The 22,198-nt window shown below is 42.0% G+C and overlaps 1 protein-coding gene across 2 annotated transcripts in view; it reads left to right on the top strand.

Annotated features, from left to right (window-relative positions):
• The window catches only part of SAMD12 (sterile alpha motif domain containing 12), a 377,845-nt gene extending 358,240 nt beyond the window's left edge, over positions 1-19,605 (top strand). For both annotated transcript variants that reach the window (XR_003515902.2, XM_027571885.2), the window contains one exon: positions 11,374-19,605. Coding sequence is in view for 1 of the 2 variants with exons in the window: in XM_027571885.2 (XP_027427686.1) it covers positions 11,374-11,396 (23 nt within the window). In the remaining variant the exon portion in view is untranslated. The remainder of the gene's footprint in view (positions 1-11,373) is intronic.
• The last annotated feature ends 2,593 nt before the right edge of the window (positions 19,606-22,198 follow it).

Raw genomic sequence — 22,198 nt, 5'->3', positions numbered from 1 at the left:
TTTTTTTGAATATGTTTTTTCTGAAGAAGTGAATCTTCAGCATTAATCCAATAGCTTCTTCATTGGCTTCTTCTCAACAGAGAAGCCTTTGAGATTAAAATAAGATTAAATAGACAAAGAGGGAAATAGATGAACTTCAAAAAAAAAAAAAAGAAGAAGGAAAAGGAACTTGACTTACTCAGTTGACAAACACAAAGGACACCCTTCTTTGGGAGTGAGTGAGGTGCGAAGCAGAAGCAATGGGAGAAATTAGGAAGCAGCCCTCAGAATATAATCTGCCAGCTGGTCCTGCCATTGTGGAGATGGAGGGGAATTTCAATGGCAACTTGGATCGAACTTCAAGGCATATTTTCGTGCTCTTGCATGAGATTCATTGCCGTTTGTGCAAGTGAACAGAGTTTTCTTCTGGAAGGTTCTGTGGGCTTTTAGAGTGGCTGTTGGAATTTAATGACTTGAAATGCTTACCTCTGTCCAGTGCAAAGAATGGAATCACTGGGTTACCTCCTACTGAGTGGCTATAGAAATGCATCCCTGTGAGAGCATCTGGCCTGATGATACTTTCTCCCAGAAAGGCATCAAATCATAACCCTGTGGTGAAGATGGCAGCCACTGTTGTCAGCAGTTCTAGTTCCAAACAGCCATAAAGCTGAGGGAGGTTTTGCCATGTTCCTGGGGAAACCAGGCCCTGAGAGGTGTCCTGGATCATCACAGAGAATTTATGGAGTTCAGATGCTTATATATACTGAAATTTCTTTTTCTTAAGATTTTACTTATTTATTTGACAGAGAGAAAGAAAGAGAGAGAGAGCACAAGCAAGGGGAGCAGCAGAGGGAGAGGGAGAAGCAGGTTGCCCACGGAGCAGGGAGCCCGATGCAGGGCTCATCCCATCCCAGAACCCTGGGATCATGACCTGAGCCAAAGGCAGACCCTTAACTGACTGAGCCATCCAGGCGCCCCTATACTGAAATTTCTAAACCAGCCCTCATTGGAGAACAATACTATGGCTCCCAAACAAATTCTGCCCCTACTTTAAGTAACTACTCACCCTACTCATGTGGCTTAGATATTCCATGCATTCAACAAACATTTCGAGAGCCCCTTTGATATTCTAGGCATTCTTCCATATACTGCAGAAGGAGAAGACATATTCTTTGCCTGAAGAAGCTTGGGGTCAGGAACAAGGGTGCTTAGAGAGTGGTCCTAGCAACATCAGTGTCCCTGGAAGCTTGTTAGAAATGCACATTCACAGACACACTCCAGACCTATCGAATCAGCTTCTTTCCATGTGGGGCTCAAAATCTATGCCTTACCAAGCTCTCCAGGGGATTTCTAAGCAGAGTAAAATGTGACAAGCATTTGTTTATAGACAGACACATCATCAGGTGATTCTAATACAGTATGATAAGTACAATGATACAGATATGAAACTCTACCACCCCCGAAGCCCCCAAGGCAATGTTGGGCATTTTAGTAAATACTCAATGGAATAAATGTTGCTTGCTTGCTTGCTTGATTGATTGATGCATGAATCAACCCGTACAAACAAAACAATACTGGGATGGTAGAGCGTGCCTACGTTTCCAGGACTTTGAGTGGGCTGAATGGCTTGTTCAGGCCTCATGGCTCTTGTCTTGTCCCATTCTAAAATCCGATATTTGGATCACTGCACTGGATTCTATCCAGGATGCTTGGTATTTTGTTACGTGAACCAAACAAGACTGTAAGCCAAATTTCCCCACAGTCTACATACTTTTCTCTGTCTGAAGGACAAGTAACTACTCTTCAGATACTGGGGAAAAGACAGCAGTGCTGCCATGGACTTGTGAGAATCACATAGAGGTTTGTAGACCTCCCCCTGGACATTCTGAATCCATGGAAATGGGGGGAGAGGCTGGACAAAATTAAAATTTTAAGAAGCTCCTTAAGATGAATCCAATGCAGTCAGGTTTGAGAACCTGTGGCCAAAATGCCAGAGTTCCTAAACCCTGAAATCCAGAGACTCAATCTAACCCACAGGAACCAGAGTTGAATTCTGTAACATTTTGAGCCTCATAATGTAGACCAGCAGCTTTACTTGTAACAGAACAGTAAGGGAACAAATACAGTGTCTTTGTTTTCTTTCCTTGGCTGAGGAAAAGGAGAGGGACAGCTTGCAGACAAGTGCATTCTTTCTGTCACTCACTCTGTGTGTGTGTATGTGTGTGTGTGGTGATCCACCTTCATCTCTTGGGCCTCCTAAAACCCCAGAGAGAGGTGACAGTCCAAGCCAATGAGGACTGCAAAGCCAACTGCAGAAAGACTCCTCTTTTGGTATTGGAGCCAATCATATTCTAATTGAAACAATAAAATCGAGGGCTGAGGAGGTGGGGGATGGAGGCCAAGGCCTTCTTACCCCATCTAGGTAAAAATGCTTGCCTGAAAATCTTCCCCTGGGGCTTTGGGACTACACATTTCCTGCTTAGCACTTCCAGAATCAACACGCCCCTGACATGTCATAACCAGATCAAGGGTCATAGTCTAACACACAGCCTGTGTTCGCTCATTTCTCTCCAAGCCTAACTTCCTTCATCTGTGGAGTGAAGTCACAGTATCTACCTGCTGGAGTTGCTACACAATGGACGCAGGTTCTTAGCACAATGCTAGGCATGTGTAAGTAGCTGGTTAACAACAGTGCTTACTATTATGATCGTTGTGTCTACACACTCTGTGTTAGTGTTCTCCAGAGAAGGAGAACCAATAAGAGATCTTGGTTCTTCAATAGGAGATATATCAATCTATCTATATCTACCAATCTCTCTAGTTATTGAGAGACAGACAAATCTATTTAGAGAGAGAAAGTGCACATGGGGCAGAGAGGTGTTGGGTGGATGGATGGATAGATAGATAGATAAATAGATAGATAGATAGATAGATAGATAGATAGATAGATAGATAATAGATAAAGGAGTTGTTATAAGGAATTGGCTCACGCAATTATGGAGGCTGAGAAGTCCCAAGATCTGCAAGCTGGACACCCAGGAAAGCTGATGGTGTAAGTTATAGTCCAAGTCTGACTCTGAGTCTGAAGTCAAAACATCAGTGTCCCAACTCAAAGATGGAAAGACGGGCACAGAGAGTGAATACTCCATTACTTGGCTTTTTTTTTTTTTTTTTAAGAATTTCTTTTTTTTTTTTTTTTTAATTCCAGTATAGTTAACAGTGTTATATTAGTTTCAGGTGTACAATATAGTGATTCAGCAGTTCTATACATGACTCGGTGCTCATCAGGATAAGTGTACTCTTAATCCCCTTCATCTATTTCACACACACCCCCCCCATAATCATCTGTAGAGTCTGTTCTTTGGTTTGTCTCTTTTTTCTTAATTTGTTTTGTTTCTTAAATTCTACATATGAGTGAAATCATATGGTATTTGTCTTCCTCTGACTGACTTATTCACTTAGCATTATCCTCCTTAGATCCATCCATGTTGTTGCAAATGGCAAGATCTCATTCTTTTTCACGACTGAGCTTTACTCAGCCTTTTGTTCTCCTCAGGCCTTGAATTGATTGGATGGGGACCACCCACATATTAGGAAGAGCAATCTACTGTACTCAGTCCGCTGATTCATATGTTAATCTCATCCTGAAACACCCTCAACAGAACACACCCAAAATAATGTTTAACCAGATATCAGGGCACCCTGTGGCCCCATGGGGTTGACACCTACAGCATCCCTATAGGTTCCAGGTTACTAGGGTTTATGAGAAGTTACAAGCTAGTTTGTATGCATCATCTGTTTTCTCACCCATAACCCAAGTCCTCTGCCAGCCTGATACTCATTTTGCCCAAGATTCGGACCTCGATTTTCATGCAGCTGGGGGGGGGGTAGAGTTAATTTCTTAATCATCCTCTCAGGGGGCAAAGACTCCCCAAACTATCAGGGGTGGGGGAGTAGGCAGTAGCAGAAAGAAAACCAGTGCAACTGAGAAGGTATATGAGCTTTCCCACCAAAGGACTGGTGGCAGAGCTGAGCTTTCTTACCACCTAAATCCCCTTTTGTCCTTTTCCCCCCTAACTTCTCCCCTACATGCTTACTAATTAATTGAGCATACCTGTTTAAATCATCCAATCTTGATTCTTCTAATGGTATGCCTGCAAGGGTTCTAAAAGTTAGAAATGATTTAGTATTAGAGGTTTTGATTACATTGAATATAAAATTAAATAAAATGAGCAAATGATGAACAGAAGGAGTGAGGTTTGAACTCAGCCTTACATCCTGTGCACACCGGAGGCACACTTAAGTTGGTTTTTATCTTGGCCTATTTTGGGAGTGATATATTTGGCTCACAACCAGGAAGAGAAGATAAACAAGGACCTGTATCCTCTAAACCAACCTCAGCACTATTGACATTTTGGGCTGGATAATTCTTTAATGGGGATGGGCAGGTGGGGGGAGGTCTGTCCTAAGGCAATTCTAGGATGTTTAGGAGGGTCTCTGGCCTCTACCCACCAGATGCAGTAGTTACCCCCTAGTTGTGACAACCACAAGTGTCTCTTGACAGTGCAGATGTCCCTTTGGAGGGTAGGATGGGTTGTACCCAGTTGAGAATTACTGCTCTAAACCTAGGAAAGATTTCAGACTGTTAAATAGGAATGCACTAGCTTTCTCTAGGTCAAACCTCTATGGCACTTCATGTATAGGATTCATGTTTGATGAGCATTCTTTTACACAAACACAGCTACTTTCTTTCTCTCCTGCATTCCTGTTGGGAGTTAAGGAATTTGCTTTCTTACTGAGTCAGGAAAGCATTGTGGTGAGAACAGATCTGGGTTCTAGTCTCAGCCCTATGCCTTCCTAGCATTATGACTGTGAGGAGTTAATGAACCTGCCCTCATTTTTTCCAGGTGTGTTAAGAAGATCTTATAATTCAGGCCTCAAAGGTGGTGGTAAAGATCCAATGAGTGACTGCCTGTAGAACTTTAGTTGGCCCATTGTAGCTGTGCTCAACAAATGTTAGTTCTGCTAATTATTGGCCATTATCTAGGGGCGAATGTGGATCTCCCTCCTTTGGAATGTGCCTCTCACACCTAACACACATCAAAATGCAATTCAGGTCCACCCCAAAGTCCTCTCACTTGAGTCACATAAAAGATACTTTCAGGTAGAGGATATGACCCTTTTATTTATTTATTTGTTTGCCTATTTTATGGCTCCTCCTCTTGAATGGAAGACACTAAACAACCCTTTTAAGAAATGGTCTTACTTCTTTCCTTCAGCCCTTGAGAGGTAAGGCTTGCCTGTACGCAGTATCTTTTCTTCCTCCCTAAAGAAACCAATCCCATCAGCCTCCTGCTGCTGGAGTAGGGAAAGGTGGGGCTGGATACACTCAGTCCCAGATCTGTTCTTGAATCCTCTGCCAAGCTGGCCATTGCCTCTCAGCCCCCTTCCTGCCTTTGAAGTGAAATCTCCTTATCATAGAACTGTCTGTCAATGTCTGCACTAATTTAGGGGAGAGTGGAAGGCAGGGTGTGTTGACTGTGGTATTGGCAGGCGAGAAGAGTGTTATCCTTCTGGAGGGGACAAGGGTTTGACCCCTGGGCATGGTGTTTCTTTTTCCTGGCCCCCAGCTGTGACATTGGAACATTGCCCTATTTGTATTTCTTGTTTCTCTAAGGAATTTTGGGAATGTGTGGTAATAATAATAATAAATAGTAGCCATCACTCAGCAGATATTTACTATTTGCCAAAACACCACACAAAATGTTTTTTCTATGAGCCCATTTTATCATTTCCAGCAACCCAGTAAGGTGAGGATTCTGATCATTTTAAAGGTGAAGAGATTGAGGGTTGGACAAATCCATGTTTTCAACGTCAATATGGCTGGTAAATGGTGAGCCTGGGATATCAACCCAGATCTGCCTGATTCCAGAGCCCATACTCTTAATCACTGGACTCAAATGTTTCTCTACTCATCCCAGGCTCTGGAGCCACTGGACTTAGGAGGTGATTAGTTCCCAAAATGCCTGAATAGTAATGTTGACCCATCAAACAGAGATCTGAGAAAGAGCCCTTTACTATGTGTTAGCTGCAAATCCATACATAGCCACCACTGGCATGCACACATGTCTTTAGTCCTCAGATGGCAAGAAAGGAATTGAAGCAATCCCCCTTTCCATTATGCAGACCTGAGCTACGGGATTAAATCTTCTATAAAATTAGACATTGAAATAAGCCAAAAAGAACAAAAAGAAAAGAAAAAAATAACTCTTCTTCTCCAACATCATTCCTTTCTTCATTAATTTCACTATTCATTTAGCACCTTCTATACATCTGCCACTTTGCACTAGGAAGACACACGCTCAAAAGACATGGCATCAAAAAATTTAGGAGAAAGGGATACATTAAAATAGTGTTCCTGGTAGGTTTGGTGGTAAAGGTTTCAGATGCCATGCTGGCTGATGGGGTGGGGGGGGGGGGTTGTTGTCAGCTACACCTAGAGGAAAGAAGGCTTCATGAAGAATGCAACACGTAAGGTGGTCCAGAAAATGGAGGGGTAGGTGTTCACTAGCGTTAGAGGGTGTGCAAAGAAGGTGGCCTAGGCAGGAAGAAATGTTGAGCAAAGGCTGTGAACAAGTCAGTGTATATAAGGAGCTGGAAGGAATCCGGGATGGAACCCAAAAAGTGCACCCATTTCTCCCTTTAAAGAGCCAGAGCCATCAAATTCGACCTGCCACTTTGTGTGTTGACCTCAGGTAGCTTTTCTATACCTGAAGACATAATTCCAATTGCAGGTAACAGAACTCTTGAGCAAAGAGATGACAGCAGAGCTCATCTTTGTACCTCTGTGATAGGAAGACAGTGGTTCAAGCCTTACCCTAGGCAAACACCTTGCACATACAACATGGGTAAGCAGAGGGCTCTTGCTCCCACCTAAAGCCCAGCTCAGTGTGGTGACACATTCAAATGAAAGACAACTAACCATAACAGTATCAAAGAGCAATGAATTCTTTACTGATTCCATGGAAAGATGGTCAAGGGGGCATTATGCCATAGCACGCTCTTCTCGTTGGCCAGCCCTTTTCCAAAGGCCAGACTCATGCTGCACTCGTCACTCTGAGTCCCCTGTGTCACTCCTGAAACCCCCCACTTTTTCTCTCTGTGGCCTCTACTACTGTGTGTATTGATGTAGGAGTAGCCCTCTGTTCTTCCTATCATCTCTGTCTTTGTCATATAAATAATTAAGTCTTCAATTTTCTTCCATGCCCAGCAGGGCCCTTTATTGTGCTGTACGGGCTTATGGATAAACACAGAATCCTACTTAGGAGAGAGGAGAATGGGAAAAGCTCTGAATATTTCTACCTTACATATGTGTCCCTGTCACCCCTTCATGTCACTAGAATGGGAAATACCTAAGTCTGAGTCAGATTTGATCCTTACAAGCTGTGTAACCTTGGGTGAGTAATACCTCTGGGCCTTAATTTCCTATTCCATAAAATGGGACTATGCCTACCTATCCTAAGAAGTGTACAGGGGAACCACAGGTGAAAGAACTCTGAAATACAATGGGCTCATCTTATGTTCATGTACGGTTATTATAGCCTGAAACTAGACACATCTACTTTCCGTCAACTATTAGAGGTTCATGTGGAAAACATGGTTATTTGGAAAAGTAACAACTATGATAAGCCTAGTTATCAACTCCTGATTCAGGATCCAATGTATAGAGATCCAATATAATTAATTAGAGCTCACTATTATCATTATTCACTTTTATTTTATGGTTATTCTTAAAAATACTTTTCTAAGGTCACATATTTTACCAGAGCTGATTTTTTTTTATTAGTTTCAGAGGTAGTTTAGTGATTCATCAGTTGCATATAATACCCAGTGCTCATTATATCATATGCCCTCCTTAATGTCCATCACCAAGTTACCCCATCCCTCAACCTGCCCCCCTCCAGCCACCCTCAGTTTGTTTCCTAGAGTTAAGAGTCTCTTATGGTTTGTCTCCCTCTCTGATTTTGTCTTATTTTATTTTTCCATCCCTTCCCCTATGTTCATCTGTTTTGTGTCTTAAATTTCACATAGGAGTGAAATCATATATTTGTCTTTCTCTGACTTATTTTGCTCAACATAATACCCTCTATTTCCATCCACATCTTTGCAAATGGCAAGATTTCATTCTTTTGATGGCTGAGTAATATTCCATTGTATATATATACCACATCTTCTTTAACCATTCATTTGTCAATGGACATCTTGGACTCTTTCCATAGTTTAGCTGTTGTGGACATTGCTGCTATAAACATTGGGGTGCGGGTACCCCTTTGAATCACTATATTTGTATCCTTTGGATAAATACCTAGTAGTGAAATTGCTGGGTCATAGGGTAGCTCTATTTTTAAGGAACCTCCATACTGTTTTCCAAGGTGGCTGTACCAGTTTGCATTCCCACCAACAGTGTAAGAGGGTTCACCTTTCTCCACATCCTCACCAACATCTGTTGTTTCCTGAGTTGTTAATTTTAGCCATTCTGCCAGTATGAGGTGGTATCTCATTGTGGTTTTTGATTTGTATTTCCCTGATGCCAAGTGACGTTGAGAATTTTTTCATGTGTCTATTGGCCATTTGTATGTCTTCTTTGGAGAAATGTCTGTTCATGTCTTCTGCCCATTTCTTGACTGGATTATTTGTTTTTTGGGTGTTGAGTTTGATAAGTTGTTTATGGATTTTGGATACTAGCCCTTTATCTGATAAGACATTTGCAAATATCTTCTCCCATTCTGTCAGTTGTCTTTTAGTTTTATCGACTGTTTCCTTTGCTGTGCAAAAGCTTTTTATCTTGATGACGTCCCAATAGTTCATTTTTGCTTTTGTTTCCCTTGCTTTTGAAGACATGTCTAGGAAGAAGTTGCTGCAGCCGAGGTCAAAGAGGTTGCTACCTGTGTTCTCCTCTACTATTTTGATGGTTTCTTGTCTCAAATTTAGGTCTTTCATTCATTTTGAGCTTATTTTTGTGTATGGTATAAGAAATTGGTCCAGTTTCATTCTTCTGCATGTCACTATCCAATTTTCCCAACACCATTTGTTGAAAAGACTTTTTCCATTGGATATTCTTTTTTTTTTTTGCTATTTCTATTTTTTTATTTTTTTGAATTATATTTTTTATTTTTTTATTATTGTTATGTTAATCACCATACATTACATCATTAGTTTTTGATGTAGTGTTCCATGATTCATTGTTTGCATATAACACCCAGTGCTCCGTGCAGAACGTGCCCTCTTTAATACCCATCACCAGGCTAACCCATCCTCCACCCCCCCTCCCCTCTAGAGCCCTCAGTTTGTTTTTCAGAGTCCATCGTCTCTCATGGTTCATCAGAGGGGGAGATGAACCATTGGATATTCTTTCCTGCTTTGTCGAAGATTAGTTGACCATAGAGTTGAGGGTCCATTTCTGGGTTCTCTACTCCAGGGCTGATTTTAGCAAAAGTCCCAAAAGGATGCTATACTGTGTCTGGTTCCCAGAAATCCATGTGGATCTTCTGGGCTGCACTGTTCCCTTTCAGGTTGACCTGGATAGAACATTTATATTCATATGAGTTTCTATTCCCCCTTCAATATTACTGGAGTGTTATCTCTTAATGGGACTGCAAAATAGTTATTTTTGAAGTAGTATTAGTATGGATGCTTTGGTTAGTCAGTGCTCATTGGTCACATCTGCATTCTTGTGAACCTAATTTTTGTGGCTTTGCAAAATATTTAAGACAACAATAATAAAAATCCTGCCATATCATTTCACTTAGAGTTCTTTTCTATGCATATGTGTAAGTTTTACATTGTGGTATATCATAACTGTTTACCACATAGCTACATAATCTTCATAATTATTACTTCAATAGCCACATTGGCATCCATCTTGTTAATGCGCCATCATTTACTTAACCTACATTTTCAACAGTGGGAGACTCTTCTTCCAGTTTTCCCACTATTACAAATAACCTCTGGGTTATATATTTGTGCATATAGTTTCTCTCGGTTTTTTTTAAGATTATTTCCTTAGGATACACTCCTTGAATGGAAACAGTGAGTCAAAGAATGTGAATTTTTTTTTAAGATTTTATTTATTTATTTGAGAGAGAGAATGAGAGATAGAGAGCATGAGAGGGAAGAGGGTCAGAGGGAGAAGCAGACTCCCTGCTGAGCAGGGAGCCCGATGTGGGACTCGATCCTGAGACTCCAGGATCATGACCTGAGCCGAAAGCAGTCGCTTAACCAACTGAGCCACCCAGGCACCCAAAGAATGTAAATTTTTAATAGTTTTTAAATAAATTGACATTATTTTTCCAGTTTACAATGCCATCAGCAATATATTAGTATTCTACTTTCATTACAACCTTATCAGTAGTAGTAGTATTTTATATTTAGTATGCTTAAATAGTACCTTACTTTTGTTTTTGCATTTTCTCCAAAATAGTAAGTTTTAATCAACCATTCGCTTATAAATTTTGCATTCTCTCATATTTTGAAAAGCCTAGGTAGTTTTTTTTTCTTTTTTTAACATCAAGAACTCTTAGCTATCTTAGTCTCCCATTGCCAGATAGTTTTGTGTATTAAATAAAGCTAATGTTGATATTTTTCTAAAACATTCAGTGGCACTCCCATATTAAGTAATAAATGAGGACCTGTATATAAGGGACTGTAGGGAGGATTCAGATAAAATAATAGGAAAATTATAAAATAAAGAGTTACAAAACCCAGGAAGACATATCTGTACCAGCATTCCCAAAGTCAAAAGCGAGGTTGCAATGCAGGTAGTTCAATCTCTGGTCAGACTTTGAAGACTTTCTCTGTCCCTGACCTGCTCCTCACTCAGCCAGTCTCACTTTTCAACTAGAAAACTCAGGAGCTCCAGCCATACTGCTTCCAACATTTCCTTCTAAGTTTTATCCCAGGAAAGCTGCCTGATAAATAAAACCACCACTGTCTCTCTCTCTCTCTCTCTCACACACACACACACACACACACACACACGCCTTCATACCAGATCAGGTAAATACATGAAACTCCATAATGTAGGAAATGGTTTCCTGAATCACAGACCAGTGAGGGATGAATGCCAGTTCCAGAGATCTGATTTTGCCCTGCCTTCCAGGCAACTTCGCCAGTCCCTGCGATGGATGTCTTCCATGCTCTGCCAAATGGTGGAAGGACATTCCAAGAATACAAACCACCATAAACCTGTCCTGGGGTTGAGTAACTTTATCCCTGTTGGGGATTTCTCTTTGACCTGAGGATGTCAGAGTTCGTTTGAGTAGGATAATTGCTACATACCAGTATCTGGGAACATAAAGAAATGACTCACTGCATTTTTCCGTTTTCCTCTTACAGCCTCAATCGAGGGTTCTCCATAAACATGGTTAGCCTTCCAAGCTGCTGTCCTGCCAGTTGATATGAACGTGGCCTGTTGCTCACAGAAAGACTAACTCATGGCACTGCCAGAAGATCTCCGTGGAGCATTGACAGAGTAACCAGATTAACTGAAAAAACACCCATTCAATCAAGATCATGGGATTTGGAAAATCTTAGTTTGCTGTGGATTTTTAAAATGAGGTGCATAATATACAGTGCCAACTTGTTCCAAGTGGTCATTGGCAGACCATTAGCTGGAAAATTGCTTCCAGTTTTCATCACTGTGCGTAACTGACGCTCCCTTAGGGGAGCTGTCTGTGCCCTTCACTAGAAGTCCTATTTTAGCATGGCAACTACTGGATTATTTTATTATGTGTGCAGATGGCATGATGTATTAGAAAAAAAATCACAGCAGTTCTGCAATCTCAGTGGAAGCGTTCATGATATTCTGCTCTGGTAGGAATGTAAACATGTCTTGATTATGTTAGTTATGATGTCTAAAGGTATTCTGTCCAACTCTTAAGCACTTTACATGAGAACACGACACCAAAACCAATCAGTACATTCAGTACACGTGGGAAAACAAGTATTCTCTCTTTTTTTTTTTTTTTTAATAAATCTTGTCCTCTTTCTGGCTCAGACTGTCCAAGACAAACTCCACTCTTGGTATATCCCCAGTCATCTGTGGTAGATTGGTGTAAACCTGGCCACAATACTGTTAGACTTAACCTGTTGATACTTCATGCAACCAGCTGGATTTCTTGCAGTGCCAAAGGGGAGTAGAAGTGGGCTGGTGGTTGAAATATCTTAGCTCTTGGTTTCTGGTACTGGGGCACAGTTTAGCACATCCACATGCAGACAAACACAGGCAGCTTCTAGGTGGCCAGTGTACATAGTCACTCCTTCTATAGAAGAGTGTTTTCAAGGAACAAAAGGGGGTGGGTTTTTAATCAAAGACCATGGTGGGTTGAGGGTAAGGGCAGCAGAGTGCAGGTTTCCCATGTGGTCTGACTTTACAACTTTAGAAAACTTTCTAGGTCAAGTTTAAATCACAGATCTCTGAAGAGGGGAAACAGCAAGCGTCCCCCCACGAGCCTGAAGAAGGAAAAGGGCCCAATCCACACTAGGTTCCTACCTCAGTAGAGAACCTACTAGTCCCCTTTAATCCTTTCTGGGATTATATCCACAATAAATTATTTGTTTTTTACTATGTCTTACAGCAAAGCACAGTCCTGAGAAACTAGTCAACCCAGTTATTGCTTGTCTTTGGGCATTAGAGGGATATCCATATTGACTGACCCTACGTAATGCTTTAGCTTCCCTCTCCCCCCACTGGAAATATAAACTTGGCTGAATCAAAAATTCAGCAAATATGGCCTGGGTACCCACAATCCCAATCTGGGCCCGACAGGTATCAGGCTTTTCTTTAAATATGCATACCAACCCTGTGACCCTGCCAGCACAAGGAAGTTTGGCATTTTAGGGGGGTCTCCATACATGCAGTCATAGTCTGCTCTCCCCTGGGGGGGGGATCTCAAGAAATGCACAGCACATTGGAAGATGCCCCCACCTGAGATTTGGAAAGCTGATAGGGGAAGGGAAAGAAATGTGATGCAGGTGAGTCACCTCGTAGGATGACTCACCACAAACCTGTCAGGCTGTGTTGCCAAAGAAGGGGGGCTTCCAAGAGGGAACTGGGAGGAGTTTCAGTCACCACCAAGATCTGGCCTTTCGACAGGTCAGCACCAGGACCATCAGGCTCTCACAGACCATAATTTTTTACAAATCCAGAATTAGGCGGCCAAACCCTGGCTGCCAGTGCCCCTAAAGATAACATTCCCATCTCTCCTGCCCACCTCCTGAGTTTCAGTTCCGACAGCAAGGCTTCCTTCTTCTTTGATCCTTTCTTTTATTTAGCAAGGCTTTGTTGAGCACCTACTATCTGCCAAGCATTGTGTTGGGGTAACAACAGTATGAGGCCGATTCACCATGCCCTTCTGAAACCATATCTCCTCCCCCACAAACGCTGCCCCCATCCCAGCTTTTCCACAATGAAAACAGAATTCAGACACCTGAATTCACCCTCGGCCAGAGTAACTTCACAAAATGCACACGGCGGCAGGCAGTTCCCTTAGCCGAGGAAGGAGACAGTGGAGGAAGAGGTAGTAGCATCAGGCCACATGTTTGCATCCTTGTGTATGGCCAACCCTTCCCGGGCCCAGACTTAGCTGGTAAGAGCTTCCCAAAACAGCTTTCAGTTGCGTTCCTGGATATTCACTCTGGTCATCTGTATTCCCTTCCTGGGGAATGACTGCTGGTCATTCTGCTGGATTCTCTGAAGCTCCAGTTCTCAACGGAGTCCTGGGGACCCAGAATAGGGCCTCCGGAGTCCGTAAGAACTCCTGTCAGGAGCTGAGATACTGGGAATTAACTGGCTTATGAATTCAGGGTCATTCTAAGACTATGGCTAACCACCTTGGGAGACTGGACCCACCTTATGGTATGGATGGTCATTAAATGATGGAGGTTCATCCTTCCTTCCTTTGGCTTTCACAAAATATGTTCTGAACAATTAAATAAGTAGAGTTTCCTAGTCTTTTTTTTTTTTTTTTTTTTTTTAGTCAGAAGTATACTGACAGATTATTAAAAGGTGATGGGCAGGAGTGGAGATGGGAAAAGGCAAATTTGAAGACCCATGAAAGAACCCAGTTGAAGATGGCATCTCTATAAATGCCTTAATTCCTGGCACACCAGGTATTTGTGTATGAGCTTCAACGTGTTTTCCAAACTGTCGACCTCATTTTGAAATCATTTGGGGGGATGGTTTTGGAAACATGGCAGCATAAAAATCTGAGCAGTCACTTGGTAAACCAGCAAAATGGAGAAATGACTTCCTTCACAGCCTTTGGGTTCTTTGTTCCGTGTTGATCCACAATTTCCCCATCATTACTTCCTGCTGTGCTGCACCTTCTTCCCAAGATGTGTGGAGGAAATTTTACCTCCCAGAAGTTCAGGAATGGCTGTGGGGAGTTTTGTTTAAGGAGGCAGCGGGAAACCAGGAGGTAAGGGATAAATATTTTGATGTCTAAGGGCTATAAACAGTTGATGCTTAACTTTTCCTTTTATTTAAACCTCTGCTACACCTTTTATTGAAAGGCTGACACCCACACTTGTGCAGGAAAGACACTCTTGGGAATGAACAGAAATCAATAATTATCAGACTCTGGGGTGCCAAGGGGATTAGCTTGTTCCAGCTTCAGAACTGAATTTAAAATGCAGAGCATCGGTGGTTCTGCTAGGGTGAAAAGCAAATCACTTCAGTAGTTTAAGACATACCTAGGGGATAGAAATCCTATAAACTTTCTCATGGGTAATGGCATCCGTTCAGACCCCTGCTCAGGCTCTATGAGCTGTGTAACTGCACATTTGACTTCTACCTCCACAATAGGGGAAGTAACCCCGAGTTCTCTCCAAAGTCACTTCTAGTTGCTCAGACAGAGGTTAACAGTCCTTAATCTGAGGGAGTTCTGCCATTTTTTAACACTCAAGGGGAAAAGGAATATCAACCGTACTGAAGAATATAAACTAAGGATAGAATCCTCTAATGGATTTACCCTGGTGTTACTTGCGAAGGTTTTCTTTGTCTGCAAATGTCACCTGATTGATTTTGGAGAAGAACAATAAAAGTCTCTCGGAAGAGAAGTTTTCAAGACCCCCTTAGCACTTCAGCTTTACCCAAACCTCCTCTTCCCTGTGCCATTAGCTGCTTCATTCTTTGTGATGTTTTCCCCTACATTCTTTAGAGTAATTTTGTTACTTGACAACTAGACTTAAAGATTGCCGTAGAATCTTTTTAAAATCTGATCTTTGAAAGTGACATAAATTCTTTTATGCCTTAAAAGCTGTTTTTATTCACCTCTCCCACAACCCCCTCCACCCCACTCTTTTGCTTTTTTTTTTTTTTCTTTTAATCTCTTAACACAATTCCTTGGGTAGATTTTGAGTATTCTATAAAGAACTCAAACAGAAAAACTTAGCCATCCCCTTTTCCCCCAGCACTGACTCATAATTCCTTCTTCTGCTTGATCTTGGTTAAGGCTTGCTGCCCCAACAGCAGTGGGCTGTGGATTCCCATCTCTAGCGAGTGACCGGTCAAAACTGCTCATCCAAAAAGAACCCCTGAGATTACGAGGGAGGACAGCCCGCGGCGAGATGCTTCTGCTCAGGGCACAGCTGGAGACTTGATTTCAAAGACAAAGGAGGTGATTTCTGCTCCTTTGTTTCTTTAGATCTGCATCTCATCCTGTAGCCAGAGAACTATCTTATGAATTCTGCTTTATCAAATTGCATGATTCCTGGTGCCATTGCACAGCTTCAGGTCAGACAGAACCCCGTTCTCATTATTTTGCTCTGGTACTCTTGTGGGGAGACCCTGACATTCTTCTGATGGTGAATCAGCGGTGGGAAGCGTGAGGAAAAGTTGGCCCTGTGCACACGGAGGTTATGCCACGCCTTAATAAAAAGAACAAAATAGATCCTTCCCTGGACATTCTCATGTGGGAAGGTGGCCAGAGGGATGGTATCAATGCTGGTTTTCTCCTGGCCATCATCTTGGTCCTGCCGGGAAAATTCGGGGTTGGGGTGTGGAGCACCATTTCTAAGATCTAAAAATTTTAAGATGAAATTCACCTATAAGATAAATGTAAAGGGGAAAGTGCCAGTGAAGATGGGACCAGTTTTAGACCTCCAGCCCAAGAGCACAAAGACTGACAAATGACTTCCCCAGCCCAGCAGAAAATGGGTGTAAAAAGCTTCGTAAGACTGGAGTTTTGAGTACCACGTGGGGCAATTTTACAATCTTGAAGAGCCCCAAGCATACTTACTTCAGAGCCTCCCTTCTCCAATTACATCAAGCACAAAAAGGCACCAACAACATACACCTAATAAAATTTCAAAGTAACCCTATGACTTACACCGAATTGCAGTTGACTGGTTGACATAATGTTAAGTGTTGTAGATACATTCTTTGTGATTATACAATATTCTTTGCATATTTCGGAGCCAGTGGTTCAGGGGTTTCATTTCTTTAATGGCTTGTTTTGTTGCCGTTGTTGTTCCAAACCTCCAACATTTCCAGGAGCCTTAGAAAGGCTCTTAAACCCAGGCCTTTTTGCCTCCAGTGCAGAGTGATAGAAACAGCCCTACTGATGTGAATGACGTGGAGACTGTTACATTAATCCAGTTGGAGATGCTAACACCCAAAACAATGAAGACACTGAAGACTCTGTTGGTTGCTTTCTGCATTGCTTAGAACCTTTTAAATGTCAGTTGTTTGGATCAAAGGATATAAACCGGCTGTGCTCCATGTGGCTTTGCCCTGTTAGCACACACAGTGATCAAGTGTGGAATTCTAAGCTGGGTTGATACGCAAGAGCTCACAGATCTGTTTTGTGTGGTTGTATTTAAATCCCACCCTCCCCAAATTCTATAAAAACGTATTCAGGAGCTTTACTCTGTAAAAAAAAAAAAAAAAAAAAAAAAAAAAAAATTCTAAAACAAGAGATTCTTATTAGGTCATTATTTCTCCTGTGGTCCGGGAACGGATTTTGTGACATAACTCTGAAGAAATACTTGCTCGCCATTAAATGCAAGTGTCTGGTGGTTGCTGTGTTCTACAGATTGATGGTGGCCCTCTCCCATTCCACAGAGGAAGCTGACCTGGCCTCCCCGTAAAATAGCACAATGACCATGAAGACACCTTTTGAAGCTCTGGGTAGTCTCCCTATTCATGCATAATTTCAAGAATATGATTTGGACTGAGCCCTGCCATGGTCTTTGATTATGCAACCCCTGAATCAATTTGAATTCTTTATATATATATATGTGTGTGTGTGTGTGTGTGTGTGTGTGTATACACACACACACACACACACATATATTTCCAGTATTTTTTATTGACCACCATCAGCTGCATTTAGTGCATTTGCATTGGCAGCTGCCCGCTGACTCAGTGGCAGCTGTGAACAGTTCCCATACCTATTTCCCATACAGGAGAGGACCGAGAATGTTTTCCCACACACCAGCTGCAGAAGTTTGGAAGTGTGTGACCAAGTTCTTTTTCACATCAACAGGCCTCTGTTTATAGGAGGTAAACTTAAAGAGAATTGGGTCAGGTTGAGAGGTGGGGAGGGGCTGGGGGAGGGCGCATAGTGGGGTTTGAACACTGGAACCTTTGTCTTTTCCATTGTAATGCAACTCTCAACTCCAATTACCAGAAAGAGAAGCATTACCCTCTTCAGTGAGTGTTGGCCACCCCCCACCCCGCTACCCGGGAGTCGTTGGGCTTCCACATGCTTAAACTCACATGTAGGCAATTCGAAGGCTCTCTGGGCCTCAGAATGGTTTATGCACCACTACCTTTCCTCAGCCAATAGAAAAATGCTATCCCTACAAGGCCATGCTTGAGGAGACCATGGCTTGGCTAGTGAAGTTCACATTGCATTGAGCTGAATAATGTTAGGCTCTGGACTTTGCACTGAAAGCCTCAGTCATGACTGGCGCGGAAGCAACTAGTCTGCTGAAAAGCCAAGCCAGCACAAATATTTTGAAACTAATTTCTAAAACTTTTGTGCCATTAAACCATGCTACTGTAGTTCCAATTAATCCAACTCTTTAATATCATTAGCCACTAAATTAAATAGCTGTACCCAAAACTTTAGAAAAGATCAATATGGTAACATAATTACATATTAGCAGTAAAACGTACCTGAGAAAAGAAAATATTGATCTACTGTGGTTTATACTTGAGTTATTCTTAGGCCTTTGTGGATCTGGCACTGCTCTGAGAAAGGGGAAGAAGAGGTTTTGAATTCAAGAATACTTGGATTCAATAGAAACTGCCCATCTCTCCGGGCTTCTGCTCATCTGTCCCACCTCAGCAGATGGGGTGGTTTGCAGGCTAAAATGAGCTAAGGGAAGGTGTCCTGTACCATTAATATAAAGCAGTGACCTGGGCTTTAATTGTGAGTCCTTTCTCTTTATGATTTCCCCTCATAGCTGGTATTCCTGAGGGTCCATCCTGAGATTAGAACAGAAAGAATGATAAAGTAAGAATCAACATCTTGCATACACACACAAGCTTTTTCTAATACAGGGTAACTGGTCTGCAGAGCCCGTGGCCTAGGCACCCGTGTATCTCCACTTCTCTGCCTCTAAAAGGCTTACCATTGAGCTAGCCAAGGGAGAGAGCCTCAGGTTTGGCTTAGTGCAGGGGAAAATCACCAATCCCCGGGTTGGGGAAGACGAGTGAAAGTGTGAAGCTGACAAACTGAGGGTCACGGGAAGCAGAGAGCCACATGGAACTTTGTTGACTAGCTACAGTATATTAGTATTTGTCCTAGGCAAGAAAGAAGAAGAAAAAAATCACCCCATGTGAACTGAATGGAAGACCGGTGTTCTCAGTAGGGTATGAGGGGGGGAAAAAGCTCATGAAAAAACTGGTTCACAGTCTTACAAACACTAACAAACGTGGCTATAAAAGCACATTTCATAATACAAAAGCCTACATAGAGGGTAGAAATTTTTATAGCTTCCTTAAGTGAGTAGTTAAACCAGCAGTCTAAATTCTCTTAGTCCCCAAAGAGTGGTTAATTAAATAAGTATTTTCCTTATCCATTGCCCACATCTGTGGGGTTTTTTTTCCCCCCTCTATGCACCCTAGAGAAACTCCCAGGACTAGGCTTAGGAGGACTCAAGCAAGTTACGTGGTAAAATCAGAGTGCCTTTTCTGTTGGATGCTCACTTTGGTTCCCTGGGTTCCCAGGGCATACAATGTTTAGAAACTTTTCTCTAAACATAAGAATTACTGTGCACCACAATCTTGAACCAACAATTTCCACATCTTAAGCAGCTATCAACTTGCCAATTCCCTCTGGGTCTCCTTTATATTTTCTTATAATGTTTCTTTCTGTTTGGGGTTGTCGTCAAAAAGAGTTGGGGGGCATGATTCTTTTTAAATTGATAGAAATGAAACTGTACAGATTTTTGCCCCCTTGTATCCGTGAGCATGATCTCTACTGGGCTTGAAAATCTGCTTTATCATTTTGTATATTGGACTATTTTGTATTCAGCATTACTTGATTCCTTATGTGCATGGCAATGTATTAAAATGTGGGATTTCTATTACCGTGTAAAAGCATTTTGATTCTGATTTTCAACATATATCCTTAGAAAAAAATTACATTAAACTTTTTATTTCTGTTTTCTTCAGCTCATCAGCTTTGCAGAAGGAAAAGAAAAGTTAAGAGCGTTTCACTTTCTCTGTGTTAGCTAATGATGCAATTCATGGTGGAAAATTGTCCTCAATTATGCTGTGTTTCCTGGAGAAATAATATATGTGAAATGAATTGGTGGCCTCCCTCCAGCTCCCAGCACACAGAATTCCCCCAGCAACAAATCGCCCCAGCATGATTGCTGTTACTGTTGAAGGCTTTAGTGTTGAGCACAGCCAGGCAGAAGACCCAATTCTCTTCGTCTCCAGATATGGTAACACCCTGGAAAAAGATGGAACAACAGATCTTGGCCCACCAATTTGCTCTCATCCCAGAGAGTCGTAAGTGCTTGTAATAGCATGATTGATGGCATTCCCCAGCGCCTCTGGTGCCCTCTGTCTCAGGGAATGACCAACTAGAAGGTATCTGTATTTTATCAGTAGAGATACTGACCTTCACAAACAGCTGCCCAAGAGGTCTGGGGTCCGAAACTAGTTCTCCAAAACAGATGTGGCACAGCTAGCTCTGCATTTCAGCACACATCTGGATATACTCCAGTCTTGACCACGTATTGAAAGGATGCCGAACATTTTTTTCTCGAATGAAAAAAAAATTCACTGAACAATACAATGTACCAAATAAAAACAATAGACCATTTTACCTGCTCTAAACTACCATTTTCACCCTTCCTTTTCTCAAGGAGACATCCTAATGAGTACTTATAGCCACTGTGACTTTACCGAGTATGATGAATTGCTTCAACTTGCACCACAGAAACACTTCTTTCCCAGAAAGGAAAAGGCAGTCATAAGTTGCATGATAAAGAAAGGAAACACCCATTGCCTTTTTTATTACATGTTTACTGTGAATATAGTTTTGGGGGTTTTCATCTTCCCCCACCCCCACCAAAACAGTTTTCCAAAAGTAAAACCTGTAATAATCTTTTAGGTTGGCTTACTGACTCAATGTGTCAACCTTCTAAATCTGCCTACACACCTTCTAACTCTAAAAGCACCATCTTCTGCCACTCTTAATTCACACAGATTAAGAACATGGAAAATGGGGCAACATTTCACCATTTAACCTCTTGAGAAGATGGAGAACTAGAGCCCCCAAACCCAAAGTTCTCTTTTTCTTGACCTCTCTTGGATCATTTCTGACCATTCTCTCTTCTATTTGTCTCTCTTCCCACTGTCAACCTTTTTCTCTGCCTTTAACTTCCTGCCCTCTTTTCATGTGCTTGTCTTGATTCTTTCTTCTGCCTTACTTTCCTCTCCATCTTATCTCCTTCTCTTTCCCTTTCTCGAACCCATCTCCATCTCTCTCCTCCCACCCATTTTACCCTTCTTCTTTCTTTTTCTCCCTGTAAGTAGGGCATTCATCTTCTTCGTATTTGTATCCCCATCTCTTGGTACATAATAGTTGCTCCGCAAAGGTTAGGTTTCGGTGAATTAAACTTGGTGTCATGTTCTTCCCAGCTTATTTCCCTCCTTCCCACTGAGCCCAGCAAGCCATGCTAACACTTCAATAAGCAAATTAACTCAGAGTAATAAAGACTAAAGCCAGGTGTAGGCAGACTCCCCTCGATACCATTTTGCCAGTACCAAGAAAAGTTTCCCTGCCATCTCAGTGTTTGGGGAACTCATACTTGCCTGGGCAAACATGGTGGCCATATTTGGATCAAGTATAGTGATGTCATGAGAAGTTCAGTCGAAGCCAACAAAATTATTTACTGCCCTAAGATTCTTCAGAATCTTCTACAATCCCTCCATGAGACCTAGTCCATGTATACTGCAGTACAGGATATTTTGTTTCAGAGAAAGTTGTTCCTGGCTGAGGAGGCTTCTTATGGTAATTATGAAATCACAAGCATTATTAGCACTTTCCCTTCACATATATCTATTTTTATGGCATATAGGTATATATATGCTGAAAAATAGCTTTCCATTACCTTGCCTGATTTTGTACATATATTGAAAAAATGAACTAAAAATTAGCTTTAGGAAAGACAACCACATTCTCCTGTTTTTGTATGGCACTGGGGAGGTGTAAGGTGGGAGGGGATAATGAAAACTGCATACACTTGTTTCACAAATGAACATGCCCCCATTCTCATGAGAAATGGAAAACATGCTGGGCTCCTATTTTTCTCTTGCATCTCTATCCTTTGGGAATGGAATCTGAATATTCTTAGCCCCCCCCCCCCCCCCCCCACTGCTCAGTTTCTGCTGGGAATTACAAGAGGGGAATACAAATATATCTGAAAGCATTTCCAGATTTTACTTGATCCTTCATGAAACTTCCAAGGTGGAATGTGTGGGTGTTGGTATGGGTATGTGTTACACAGAACATATCTTAAAAGTCCTTCTCCCCATCTGCGAAGCCCTCATCATCCATCCAAAGGCAGCTGCCTCCCTTCCTTACCCCAAACCTTTCTCTCTCTGCCACTCTCAACCCCCAACCAAGAACTCTCCCAGCCACTGGACGTTTCTGGTTCTTACCCTCTTTCCTTCTATCTCCATACTTCTCTTCTA

This window comes from Zalophus californianus, chromosome 4 (assembly GCF_009762305.2).
Source record: "Zalophus californianus isolate mZalCal1 chromosome 4, mZalCal1.pri.v2, whole genome shotgun sequence".
Classification (NCBI taxonomy): domain Eukaryota; kingdom Metazoa; phylum Chordata; class Mammalia; order Carnivora; family Otariidae; genus Zalophus; species Zalophus californianus.
The sequence above is the reverse complement of the archived record's forward strand: the minus strand, read 5'-3'. Positions and strand labels throughout refer to the sequence as shown.